Source organism: Leucopleurus acutus (assembly GCF_964270905.1).
Source record: "Leucopleurus acutus genome assembly, chromosome: X".
NCBI classification, from domain to species: Eukaryota; Metazoa; Chordata; class Mammalia; order Artiodactyla; family Delphinidae; genus Leucopleurus; species Leucopleurus acutus.
Genome location: NC_139148.1, coordinates 106244087 through 106258703, shown reverse-complemented (window position 1 = coordinate 106258703; position 14617 = coordinate 106244087). Strand labels below are relative to the sequence as shown.

At 41.2% G+C, this 14617-nt stretch overlaps 1 protein-coding gene across 2 annotated transcripts in view; it reads right to left on the bottom strand.

Annotated features, from left to right (window-relative positions):
• The window catches only part of GRIA3 (glutamate ionotropic receptor AMPA type subunit 3), a gene marked incomplete at its 3' end in the record, with an annotated part of 282972 nt that overhangs the window by 38628 nt on the left and 229727 nt on the right, over positions 1 to 14617 (bottom strand). For both annotated transcript variants that reach the window (XM_082865212.1, XM_082865213.1), the window contains exon 12: positions 13387 to 13585. In XM_082865212.1, coding sequence (XP_082721338.1) covers positions 13387 to 13585 — 199 coding nt within the window. The remainder of the gene's footprint in view (positions 1 to 13386; positions 13586 to 14617) is intronic.

Sequence of the window (14617 nt, the reverse complement as noted above, 5' to 3'; positions counted from 1 at the left end):
AGAAAGGGAGGCAAGAGCAGTTAAAGGAAATTAGCAGAGAGCTTGTCTCTAAAGGGTAGGAGTTTCCAGCTCCTAGTCTAGTACTTCTGTCCCATTTTTTTCCTAAGAAATTCTTCTTAACAACAACCTAGGACATCCTGATTGGAAATCTCCACTGATAACCAACACTTGGACCTGGCCACCTCCAGTCCTATAGGATGGGAAGTTTGAATCGTGCAGCTTGCTGAAGGGTCCCTAAAGACATTAACCCAACAGTCCTGGTCACCCAGGCCCCATCCTGTAGATGAGGAATGGAAAAGGAATGGTGTCATATGGATTATAGGAAAAAAAATAGGTCAAAATTGTAAACACTTCAAGGCATCTGGGTATTATTCCCCTGCAGTCTCATTTCACTCTCACTTTTAATCTTCTTCTTCTTTTTTTTCATGGAAAGGCATTTTATTTTAAATACAGCAGTGTGTACCGCTTTTAGTTTTCTTGGACTTTTATTGACCCGAGTCTCCAGCCCGATACCATTACTTGAGCTTCCCTGCACTTGGGGCACCCTCAATTCTCAGTGCCAGCTCAACCTCAGATTCCAGACCCCGAAACAGTCATCTCCCATTGGTCCCTGATGATCAGAGGAAGGTTTTCCCTTTCTCTCCCACCCCAACAGGAACACTCAGAGGAGGAGGCTACAACTCAGCCATCAGCTGTGACAATCCTCAAGATACTTCTGCTCAGACTTCCCTCTGTCCCACAGGCCTAGCTTCTAGCCTCTTCTCTGCATCTTTCACATTGGATTAATGGAAAGAAAAAAAAGCAAATCCAAATCGTCAAAGCAGAAATCCTCTGATACGTTGTATTGTCAAACGCTCTTCAAAGAGTGGCTCTTAGTCATCTGTGTTGCAATCACTTGGGGGTGCTCGTTTAAAAATGCACGTTAATGGAACCTATGGAATGAGCACCTTGGAGGGGGAGGTGTGAGAACCAATAATCTGTGTTTTAAAATAGCTCCCCAAATGATTTTCTCTGCAACCAGTGGTGGAAGACACTGGTCTAGTGTAGTCATTCATCAGATTATTGAGTTCCCAACTGAACATCTCCGACAAGTGGCCATTTGCCTATTCCTGGCCTATAGCCCTTCAAAGATGAACAGCTCACTATCTATGGAGACAGCCCAATCTATTTTTGTATTCCTTTATTAGAATGTTCTTTTTACAATGAGCTAAAATCTCTATCCCTGTAATAGCCACTCTTTGATTTTGGTTCTATCCCTTAGGGCCCCACAGAAGAAGTACAATTCATCTTCAAAGTTTCTACCCTTCAAATATTTGAAGATAATCCTAATATATTCTACTCCTGCATATTTTCTTCAGGCTAAATAGTCTCAATTCTTGTGATGGGGGAAACAATCTTGTAAAAAAGTGTAGACCAGTCCCCATAGGTCAGCTCTTTGGGCAATTCCAGATAGAAATGTTTTAAGACAAGACCAGTAGAGAACTATGAGAAGCCATGTTTTTCCTCTTGATGTCAACTCTAAAAATCTGGAGGTGTCCCTTACCTTTAACAACTTTCTATGGATCCATTTTGCATGAATTTATCCAAGCTTCCTTGAATTTATTTATATTTCTCCTCAGTCATTGACCATGCTATTCTCAACCTTCTTGTTTGTACAATTGGCTGAAACCCCAGGCCAAGAAAACAAAGCAAAAGTGTTCTTCAGGATCTTGCCAGTTTACTCCCTGGTACTTTCATATATAATAAACTTTAATTATTTGCTAATCACAGTTACCCAAGTTGTGGGGCGTGTGCATGTGTGCACCTGCGTGTGTGCGTATGTGTGTGTGTGTGTGTGTGTGTGTGTGTGTGACTGGAGGGAAGGGACAAGATACAAATATCTTGAAACCAAACTTCAAAATTTTGTGTAAAGGGGCTTTAATATGATTATCTTCATGATTATCCTATTAATACTACCACATCAGGAAAGGGGCTGTTTATTTTAGATGAAATAATGTCTAATATCATGGGGTTGTTTTTAAAGATGAAAGCTTCTTACAGTTCAATTTGATATTATTTGCCAAAGCATAGATGGATTTTGCTTTTCAATACTGGTTCCTCAGACTCATTTAAAAGAAGTAAAGTATTCTTCAGAGAAAGCAAGGTGTTCTTTTTAATGAACCCCATCTTCACGTGTGAGATATGAATTATGAAACTAGAAATAAGACAGTGCTCAGAGCACCCTGGCCTTAAGCAGTAATTTCCAATTTACCCTTGGCAGTCTATTGATTTCTACTATGATACTATTGTTTCAAGGCAATAATTTTTTCTTGGAAACTTTTTTTTCATCCTAAACTCCCACCCCACCCCAAACACATATACGTACACTATTTTGTGCAAACAAATCTTAGTGTGAACACTAGAGAGAACTAACAGTTCTTCAGTCAGTAGTAGCCACAGTTTAACATGATATAAAGTCATGGTCTGTCTTGTTGTTTTGGTCACAAATACATTCTTACATATCCTTTGAACTATTTTTGAATTCTATTTTCTCTCCAGATATTTTTAAGATGCCCCCTTTTCCAGAAACCTTTCCTGACTAAGTCCCCTGACTCCTTTATTATCTGCATACTGAACTCAGGGGTTTGGATGGCATCTCCTATTCATTCCCAGAGTGTCTAGGACAGAGTTCTTTACCCAGTGAGTTGGGAAAATCAGTGTTACTATATGATACCAGAAATAGTCTGTAATCCAGACCACAGACTCATGGCAATTAAACTGAGAGTGAAATAAATCAGGCTGTGATCACATAAGAATTTTGATAAAAGTAGGAAGTAAGAATCAGTTCCGGAATGCAGGTTCCTCTAAGCATAGCAGCTAATTACTTTCAGGAACTTCTTCATTTAGGGCACCAGAGAGTGTACAGATAGCAGATCAGTTTTGGGGATAACATACAAACAAATACCTACAATCAGAACTGGAAAGAAATGCCATAGATCATCTCTATCCAAATCCCTCCCTTCAGACAGGTAACATTCTAAACCATTTAGAACAGGAGGGTGATGGGTTTCATTCTACCATCCATCGCCTGCATTCTAGTGCAATCTTGCTGGGGCATCAGAATTGTAGCCCAAGCACAGAAAGAGGAAGCATGCTCCTCTAAGATTTTGCTACAAGCTGAAATCACTAGCTAAAATATCCAGGGCCCTCTGTACATACGTGTGGTGTGCAGTATAGACAGGAATTTAGGTCTTTTTCAACACATACATACATAGCATACCTCCCTCTCAACTTCAGTCATGTATCAAGATAAAACTTTGTGATATTAACTAAAGTTCTGTCCCCAATACCAGGTACCCAGTGATCTTCTTTCTATTGGGATGGGGGCATCAATGGCCTAAGAGAAGATTAGGAAGAAAATATCAATGGAATAGAAAATGCCCTCACCTTTGCTTTCCAAACAGACTTTCAAAAACTTACAGCAGAAAATAATAGAGCTGGCATATGATCCAGCAATTCCATTCCTAGGTATATACCAAAAGGAATTAAAAGCAGGGATTTGAACAGATGTTTGTACATCAGTGTTCATTGCAGCATTATTTACAATAGCCAAAAGGTGTAAACAACCCAAGTGTCCATTAAAAGACGAACGGATGAGCAGCCGCATAGCACAGGGAGATCAACTGGGTGCTTTGTGACCACCTAGAGGGGTGGGATAGGGAGGGTGGGAGGGAGATGCAAGAGGGAGGGGATATGGGGATATATGTATACGTATAGCTGATTCACTTTGTTATACAGCAGAAACTAACACAACATAGTAAAGCAATTATACTCCAATAAAGATATTAAAAAAAAGATGAATGGATAATCAAAATGTGGTATAGATAAATTCAGCCATAAAAAGGAATGAAGTTCTGACACATGCTATAACATGGACGAACCCTGAAGACATTGTGCTAAGCGAAATAAGCCAGACACAAAAAGACAAATATTGTGTGATTCCATACAGATTCATAGAAATGGAAAGTAGAATAGTGGTTACTAGGGGCCGAGGGAGTGGGGGAATGGGAAGTTGTAGGGGAATGGGAAGTTATTGACTAAAGGTTACAGAGTTTCTATTTGAGGTGATGAAAATGTTTTGGAAATAGACAGTGGGGATGGTTGCACAACACTGTAACTGTAATCAGTGCCACTGAACTGCATACTTAAAAATGGTTAAAATGGCAAATTTTATGTTATATATATTTTATTATAATTTTTAAACAATAATGTAATATACCAAAATTCATTGAACAGTACATTTTAAATGGGTGAATTGAATCTTAATTAAACTGTTTTTAAAAAGTCATAGCAGAGACAACACTACCTTGAAAGCCAAGTTTTAAATTAGTAAGAACCAAGCTTTCTGATAAAAAAGAAAGGTTTTTGAGTTTCCAAATTCTAATTCCCTTTAGAGGGAAATACGAAGTTTCTGCCATGCTCAATAAATTGGAAAGCAGATGGATAAAGAGCCAGACTAACTACCCTAGGAGGCCAGATAAGAGCTGAGGCAGAGAGGAATACAAGAGAAGTCAGACTGGGCTATACGGCTCTGAGAAAGGTCTCTGTGCCCTGCCCCCCATCTCCCACCCCCCACCCCAGCTCTCCAAAAGGGGGAGGGAGGATGGGACTCCCAGGGCAGAAGTAACGAGGCCTTACTTCCCAGGGTGTAGCATAGGGATGATAAATTGAAGAGAACAGCCCATGTCTAGCTTGGTGCTGGCATCGTAGAATAGCAGTGGTTACATGAGATCTATGAGATCTCTAGGAGGAAGGCGCTGTCCTAGACTGGTGGAAGGAGAGAAGGAGACTATTCCAATAGCCCTATAACAGTGCAAGGGGTGTGGAGAGAGAGAGGGAGAGGGAGAGGAGAGAGGGAGAGAGAGAGAGAGAGAGAGAGAGAGAGAGAGAGAGAGAGAGAGATCACGAGCTGAAATGAGTGCAGGGTTAGTTGGTCTGCAGAGGTCTTGTGGCCTGGATGAGGGGATGATGCAGCAAATGTCAGTGTGGAGGGGAAAGACTACTTGACATCCAAACTGGGTGGTACAGCCCAATGGATGCCTGGAAATGATACTGATGATCTAGGGTTAGATGGCTGCCCCTGATGCCATGATACATTTTCACATGGCTACCTCTTATCATGTAAAGTCCCTGCAACTTGGATATTATCCCAGGGAAGAGGGAGTGAAAAATCCTGAAATGACTAGGAAATCACTAAACTTGCCTGAAATTTATCTGGGTGTATCTTTTCTGCCATGTGGCAAAAATGAGGTACCAGTAACAGGAATATAAGGAAAGTTATGGTTTTGCAAAATGGAGTTAGTTAGTCATCTGTGAAAATCTACCTCTACCATAAACCGTCTTCTAAGAAGATGGCAATAAGACACAGTAAAGGCATGAATCATTAGGGGCTTCTGGACTTCTAAAATTTTTTGATGATTAACCTTAAGGCTTCTTATTTTCTTACTTGGCAAAATTCCCTAACCAGCCGTAGTGTAAGTGTACCTTTTCAGCCCTTGTTATTACAGTTTACTTTGTTACTATAGTTTGCAGTTTACAGTTACTGCAAGTATCCTTGAATCATTTAACGAATGTAGGACTTACAGATTTCATTAGTGACCACTGAAAAGGAAGGCCAAAAATCTGAGCCCTTCCACTTTGCTCACAAATGTTATCTAATTCATCAGCAAATTCTGTGACTCTCTCTCCAAAATATATCCTAAACCTGACCACTTTATGCAATCTCCATCACTGTAACTCTAGCATGTAATTCCAATCTTTAGTCACCCAGGTTGTCTTCCTGTCCCTTAAACATGCCAGGATTGTTCCTGCCCCAGGACCTTTGCACTTCTTATTCGTTCTGTTTAGAATACTCTTCCACCATATTTTCACATGGCTAACTCTTATTCAGGTCTTTAATTAAATATTACCTCCTTAAAGAGACTTTACCTGAACCCCTCCTTCCCAAGCTCCCAGTTAAAACAGTCCTAAGTCATTCTCTATCATAATACATAGAGCACTTATTGGTGCCTAAAATTATTTTATGCATCTATTTGTTTACATGCTTACTGTTTCTCTCCTTCCAACAGAATGTGAGCTCCTTGAAGGTAGGGATTCGGTCATGTTTCCCCTACTGTATCCCAGCTGCCTAACTTGGTATTGTAGACACTGAATATTTCTTTATTCACTGGTTAAAAATGTAGAAGATGTTGCAGACTGGAATGAACCTGACCACAGTCATCTGCTACTGCCTTTTTGAAAAAAAAATTCACATCAAGGTTTTGTTTTTGTGAGTTTCCTTCTCCTTTCAAAAGCAGAGTGCAAGCAAGCATTCTAGTGAATTGAATGCTGTTGTGAGTTGAGTTTCAGTAAGTTGAAATTTTAGTTGGTCCTTATGGTCAACAATTTAGGCTTCTCATGGTGATGAAAGGGAATTGTAAATAATCAACCTGCTCAGGCTTGCCAGGTGAACTCAAGGAAAGTCTAATTGAACAGATGAGTCCCTGTCCTCTAATTGCAAGGCTATGAGGTGATTTGACTTTGTCAGACAAGAAAAGAAAGTGAGGTCCTGAGATGAGTTCCTCTAGGGAAGAGAGTTTCAGAGTTGTCACAAAAATCTGGGAGTTCCGTGTGATGTTAATTATCCTGGTGTGGTCTGAGAAAGTTGGCAGCCTCAAAGATAACAAAGACTTAACCCCCTTAGGCTTTCTGAGCTGTGAAATGCTCTCATAAGCAAGTAGGTTACCTGGGAAGACTAACGGAGACAGGCTAATGAAGTCCATATGGTTGGTTACTTTGGGCAGATGGTCTGCATGCCACCTTGAAAACACCTGAAGTTTCTAGGTGGTCTTTAAGGGCAGCTTTAAATTGTGCATGGTGAAGTTGTCGAATCTGCAGACCACAAAGGAATGGCTAAAGATGGACTAAGAGATGAAGTCAGTAGTCATATATATATATATATATATATATATATATATATATATTTTTTTTTTAGCGGTACGTGGGCCTCTCACTGTTGTGGCCTCTCCCGTTGCGGAGCACAGGCTCCAGACGTGCAGGCTCAGCGGCCATGGCTCACGGGCCTAGCTGCTCGGCGGCATGTGGGATCTTCCCGGACCGGGGCACGAACCCGTGTCCCCTGCATCGGCAGGCGGACTCTCAACCACTGCGCCACCAGGGAAGCCCTAGTAGTCATATTTTATAATAGGGGTAGGAATGGGATCAGGAGGATGGGGGAAGGATATAAATGAGCTTTCTCTCTCCTCCCAAAGCCAGAAGAAACCCACCTCTCTTCCATTGAGCAAGCTGAGATTATTTTCTTTTAGTTTTGAGAAATACCCCTCCCTCATGTCTCCACAGAGCCTTATTTGGACAGTCTCCATGCTTCAATTGCTCTATTGCTGGACCCTTTTCTTAAAAGTCTCCTGGGATTTGTAGAACCCTTCATAGCGTTAAAGAGATTTTTCTGATATTCTAACTAAACCCATAAGGAAGGTAGAGCAGGGAATATTTCCCTTGATAGATGAGGAAACTGAGACCAAATGACCCTTACCCAAAGAAAAACAAGAAAGGCATCAGTGGGTGTGGATTGCTGCATTAGTGGCATTCACTCTAGTTTTATGGACGCCTTCCTTTTCTTTGCCTTCTTATCTTGGGTCCTTTTGAGATTGTCAGGGCCTGGAAAAATGTCATTTAACAATGTGTATAGGTTTCCTTTTCTAATTGATCCATCAAGGGGAATAAAAACAAAGATCAACCAGGAGATGATACAGATGCCTTAACATGCGCTGTCCTAGAGGCTTGATTCGTGCATAGGACCCCACGTTTCTATGAACACTCACACCAGAAAGGCACTGAGATGCAATGGGAAGAGGACCCAATCTGGACTCAGAATTCTAGCTCGTCCCCTCTGAGCTGAGCGACTTTCGACTTTCGGCAAGTCACAAGGTCATCTTGCCTCAGGTGTTTCCTCTCTGAAGGAGGTGTAATAATACCTGTTCTGGTTGCGTGGCAGGATTGTCGTGTGAATAGAGTATGGTAGTGTATGTGAATATGTGTTGAAAATCTAGCCCACTAGATTGTGAGCTCCTAGGGGGTAGAGGCCATTTCTGTTTTATTCATCACTTAGCTGACCTTCCTCCTGGGGTTACAGAGGATCATTAACCCTACTCTTGTTCACTGAGAAGCATACCCAGAGACTGGCACATGCTGGGAAGTCACTCCATAGAAATAAACACCATCAGCTACCCCGGAGGGATGATCGTCTAGTTCTCTGAGATGCCTATATTTTAAGTCAATCTGTTCCCCCAGATAACCTCCAAATATGGCGAAAAAACCTATCTAAGTATTTTCATGTGATTTGGCAAAAGGCAGAAATTTAATTTCGTTTATGGAGATGGCTCTGCAGTGCTCAGCCTGGAGTTTGGCATATAGTAGGCACCTAAAAAGAGTTATTGAAAGAGTGATTAATAAGTAATAGAATCTAGGGCATTGTTATTAGCCTTTGTTGCCACATTTCCTCCATTCTCTTGGAGACAGACAGTGTTGTGTGCATAGTTGTCAGGTCAACCTCTACTCCCTTGGTGAGTGTCCTTTCCACCCAGCTTGAGACTTGCCTGCAAGGAAGACCCAGGAAACCACAGATCCCTGACAGCTGAGGGATGGGAAAGGCTGACAGCTGTCTGAATGTACCATGTGGCCAGGCCTCAGCATCCTCACATCGTACCTGCTGCTCCACCTCCAGTCTTAACCTGGAGGTCTATGAGCCTTGCTGTGTTATGTATTATATGACATAGGAAAATAAGAGTTCTGGGGGGGATAAGGCGGCATCAAAAGGGCTATGTAAATAATTAAAAAACAATTTCTTTTTTAAAATTGTTAAGTAATACATACAATAAATGTCTCTGACCGACCATTCCTTGGTATCACCTCATCTCCTGTTGCTGCTATTATGTGTTCCCTAGTGTGTAGTTGGCTGTGTCCGCAAGCATTCGGTCACATCCTGTATGTCTTCAAACTAATTAAATGTGGTTGCAGTTGTCCGGGTACAGTATCAAGCTCTCAAATTCTTCATGGTACTTGCTGAGAAAATTTTTAACAAAAGAATTTTTACATTTTGATGTGTTTCCTATGGTGAGGAGATGGGTAGGGTTAAGGGAGGTCTGTTGTGGTAAAGCTTAAAGATTAATGGTTAGTTTTCTTAATCATGTCCAAATGTCACCATACTTAGCATAGGGGAATTTGTGGAGAGATTGTTCTTCTTTCCCCATAAAGTTCAAAAGCCCTATAATAAATAACCAATAAATGTTGAAATGTGGACTCTGATTGAAAATGTGTGTGTGAGTGTGTGTGAGAGAGAGAGATTCAGGATGTATAAGGAGAATCTACGTACTCTTGGAGGGACTACTTCCCCCCAAAATAATTTTTTTTGAAATACAGAGCTCTTCTTTATGCTGCCTGCATTTCAAAAAAATTTAAAAGTTAAAGTGAGCGATGACAACAGTAACAGTGTTGAGATAAAACATTCTTCATGAGTAATTCAACTGTGCTTCTTACGGCTTAGAATGTCTGCAACTCAGAAGACAGGGCAGTTCCCTTGGTGGTCTCCAGATAAAGTTCAGTTTTTCTGTCCTACCTGGGGTGCTGGGGCAAGGCACATCTCTCCCCATTCCATTCCATTTATATTTATTTTCTTAAAGGGGTTTAAATTAGCATTAACACTTCAGTTTAAAAAGCAACATCCTTTTATACCCTGAACTATCTTCAGTGGGGATATGGCCAAGTATCTGGAAAAGAATTCACTTCGTTATAAAGCAGAAACTAACACACCATTGTAAAGCAATTATACTCCAATAAAAACATTAAAAAAAAAAGAGTCAAGCATCATAGTGGTCTTCTAATATTTCTAGGGGTTTGAAGGCAGAGAGAATTTTGGAATTGCTTTTTCTCCCAGATCTACTTTTTAACCTGAACCTGCATCAGGTTAAAATTTCAAAACCTAGTGGACAATGATTGTTTCGATGTAGCTTTCCAAATCATAGTGGCATTTCTCTGGGCAATGACAATGAAGCTGTCGACTTGTTTTTTAGCATGGGTGCCTCCACCTCTGGTTGGGACATTTAGTTTTGGAGCTGCTGTCTAAGGAAATCAGTTTTCAAGTCAAGAGGGTTGTAATATTTCAGATGTCTCTTCCAGCTGCATGCATTTTGTTTGGTCCCTCCCTGCCTTTCCTGATGGAACAGGTCCCTCTGTGCCAGTGACTTTATGTGATTGTAAGATAGCAGCCGAGGATAGTTCAGAAAATGAGAGAAAAGAATCATTTAAAGATGTCATCATTTTAATGGCAGCCTTACCCAGGACAAGTTAAAACATCTGCAGGGCAATTAGAAAGGAATTTTCTTTTATTTAATTTTCTCTAGAGGGCTGGCCCCAGGGCTGTTTTATGGTGTTACTAACTTGGTCCCTGTGGTTTTAATATGGAGTGAGAACGGGAAGAAATGAGCTCATGTTATGTTTGTAAACGTTGCATGTGATCTTGTTTTATCCTCTAAAGTTCAGAAGGCATGCCATCAGGGGTCCTCGATTTTTTTTTTTTTTTTTGGCATGTGGAGGAGTTACTACTCTTAAAATAGCCTTGAGATCTTGGAGGACTGAGAGGAAAGTGACATGCTGTGGCGGTTACATCCCTGAGTAGGAGACGATGTGTTCTTGCTGGCTGCCTTCTCTGATTTATGGGGTTCAAGGAGGGGTAAAGTAGAGGATTTTGAGAGGACAGATGGCTTGGAGACCAATTGGTTGGGCCCCTCTATTATATGAATACCAAGCATTCCCTTTGTTGGGTTTACAGAACATTTTTCAGTACAAGCAGGCTAGGAGCTGCCTGTCCTATACTGCTCAGTTCCACTCTTAGATCATCAACTTTTTTGTGCTGTCCTAAAGAACTTCTCCAGAGTCCTTACTGCTGTCGCTAGCAACCAATTGAGGAAAAAGAAAAGTGGCGTGCGGGAATTAGAAAATGATTTGCACTTCTTCATACCTAGAAATATCTGGCTCCTTTTCGAATCAGATTTTCAGAACAGTTCCATTTCCATACGAATTACTCATTGGCTGTAAAGGTCACTAGGAATTGCTGAGCATTGGAAACCGCAAACCAGTTAGAATGTGGCAATAGCTTTGCTCAGAATTGAATGTTGATTCAAGTTGGCTCTGGTAATAAGATGCTCTTTAATGAAACCATCATTGAATGGATTAATAGATGCTTTCCTAGTTTTTGAGAAAGATACAATATATGTGGGGGATGTGGTCTGGGCATGGGGACATTGACTACTTGGTCAAAATTTCAAGCCTTTGTGTTAGTAAATCTTCCCAGAGAGCCTCCTTTGCCTGCAATATGGATGAATGGCCTTTGAAAGCTTAATGGGAATTGATGCCACCTATCGATTACCATTTAAAGCACACCTTCCTAATTTCTAATCATCGCTGAAGGAAATATGCTTTCCGGTGGAACAAGTATCCCTAATTGGAGGGTCCAAGTCTGGTGTCTTGATAGCTTAAGTGGTCCTTCTAGCAACTTGGTGCCTATTGGGTTGGTGAACATAAGCTCTGCTGAAGGTTGATACTAAACCAGATTTCCGTGGAGCTGATTATGTGCTGAATACTCAGCGGATGGAAATCCCTGGCTTTCTGCCCTGAAATGTGTGAGTGATTTCATGAGGGCAGGGCATTATTCCCAGATAAGCTTCTGGAACTGCCAACGTAGTGAGGGTCAAGGCCAGGTTAGTTCCAGAGGATCTTCATATCATTTTGTTGCTTCTAGTACTAGGCCCCTGTCCCTGGTTGGAGATTATGAACTGCTCGATAAATAGTGGTAGAGGTGAGATAGGGATATCCTGAGCCAATGAGATTTCTGGAAAGGGTCTCAGAATTAACCCTTTCTCCTTCAGGGAATGAAAACAGTTTTTAGTTAATTGCTATAATTTCAAGAAACACACTCCTCCTGCTTTCCCGTGAAACAACTGGACAAATCCCATGATGATACATATAGAAATATATTTCTTACTGATTTCTTAAAGCAAGCTGGTTTAGAACCAACATTTGTTTACTGTGGATCTTTGAGGAAAAGTCAGTAATTATACCTGCCATCCGATAATTTGATTATTGGTTGGAGAGAATGACTAAACTTTTCTTCTCTACCTACTACACAAGTGGCTTCTGGATCACTGCTACAACCAGTTACATGGGTTACAGTAGCAGGCAGTGGTGTGGATAGAATGGGTCCATTTTCTCACTGAAACCACCATATTTTCCTGGTTGGGACAACTGAAAAATCATGTGAGTTCTTAAACACTCCATCGGTAGCCTTTCTTATAGACCAGTTGCTACAGAACAAAGATATTGGTATTTTACGTAAAAGTGGTTTTGTTCATCATATTATCCTTCTATAATATTCTCCTTCGATCTTCTTTCTCCTTGACAGTACTTACACTTTACTAACTTTTGCTAGTGAACAACTAACTTGCTGTTTCCCCACCAAGATTTGGCCTATGTGCGGGTAGTGAGGGGGAAATAAATCTACTCAAGAAATTAAAACAGGGCTTCCCTGGTGGCACAGTGGTTGAGAGTCCACCTGCCGATGCAGGGGACACGGGTTCGTGCCCCGGTCCGGGAGGATCCCACATGCTGCGGTGCGGCTGGGCCCGTGAGCCATGGCCGCTGAGCCCGCGCGTCGGGAGCCTGTGCTCCGCAACGGGAGAGGCCACAACAGTGAGAGGCCCGCGTACCGCAAAAAAAAAAAAAAAAAGAAAAAAGAAAAAACAATTACCAGCTTCCCAGAAAATTGAATTATCAGCATGTACATGAATACTTGAAACAACTGTAATACATTTCAATAGAAAACCAATGTCTAAAATAGAATATGTAATTTTATAGTTCATCACTCCTCAGATTCTTAGTCAATTACCTAACTTCTGTGAACTGCTGAGACGTAAAATCACTGCTTTTGTAAAAGCTAAAAAGGAGAATAGATATTATTTAGTTCAATCCCCTCATTATTCAAGTAAGGGGACCAAGGCCGACAGAAGTTAAATGACTTGCCCAAGGACAAACGATCACTTTGTGGTAGGGTTGGGATTCAAACCTGTGAGTTCAAACTCAGTGCTCTTGACATGCCCCCTGTGATGTCGCGCAGGAGTCTTAGTTCTAAAGGACAATGAATTAGGTCACCAACCAAGTAGCTCTGTATTTAAGATGCTCTGCTTTGATAACATTCCCACCATTTCCCCGATCCTCCCTTAAAACACTGTGAATCTGCCTTTGTGAGCAGATGATCAAATAAAATCCAGCAGGCCCAATTAACTGTAAAGCACTTACTCTGAAAAATTCTTTTGTTGAGCCGGAGTCCAGGGTCCCATATGCAATTTCAGTCTGCTTAGCTAAGTCTTCAGCACTCTCTATGGGAGAAACCATCCTCTCCACAGTCAGGAAAGCAGCGAGATTGGCCGTATAGGAAGAAATTATGATCAGGGTGAAGAACCACCAAACCCCTCCAACAATGCGCCCGGAGAGTGATCTACAAAACAAAGACCAATCCAGACCCAGAGGGGCCGGATTTCAGTTTAAGAAATCCTTATCTTTACTTTTGGAAAGAGGAATGGTTTCAGTGTAGCTGATGAAAGAGGGAAGTAAATGATGTCAGGGAATTAACACATCAAACAAAAGTGACATGTTGACAGTATCACCACATGTCATGATGGCGTGTGATGATGGTACATGCATAACGCTCTTCAGGCCTACATGGGTTTCAAAGTAGGATTATTTACTTAATCACGGGAAAAAATACCTTCTTTTTGCCAGTTCCTGCTTAGGTGTAATAATCGTACTTACCTGATTCTCCTCCTGTGAGCTTTTCTGGGCACACCTGTGGAAGACTGCTCTATTTCCTTTAGGGCAAGTGGTTCCCAGCCTTGCCTGTACCTTAGAATCACTTGGGATCTTTAAAAAAACTTCTCATGCTCAGACCCAGCCAAGACCAAAGAAATCAGAACCTGAGAGATGGGACCCAGACATATGTATTTTTAAAATCTCTCCAGGCGATCACAATGTGCAGTCAAGGTTGAAAAACACTGATGTAAGGTGATGTCATGGGAGAAACACAGAGTCGAAAACCTTTGCATATTTGAAGAGAAATGATTAGGTGCTAGCTAGTAAACAAGCACTATGCACTATGAGTTTAACAAATTTAATATAGACATTGCCATTCTGTGGAGCTGATTACCCATAAGGCAAGGGGCCATAAGATAATATTTATTATTGTCTTCATATAAATGGCTAGTGGGGCTCAGGAGTTTAGATCCAGAGATTGAAACTCTTCCCTTTTACAAATTGAGATGTAGCACATAGGACAGGCCTCAAGTGAAGTAGGAAACTACCTGCTTAATAGGATTTGAGAAGCACTAAAAGGTTTGTCTGTACCCTCCCCCACCAAAATAATCAAAACAAACAAAACCATCCTCACTGGCCCGCCCTAGAAATTCTTACTATTGGAATTATCCTCTGAGCTTTCTTCAGGAGGCTTGGTCAAAATGTAACATTTTACTTCAAC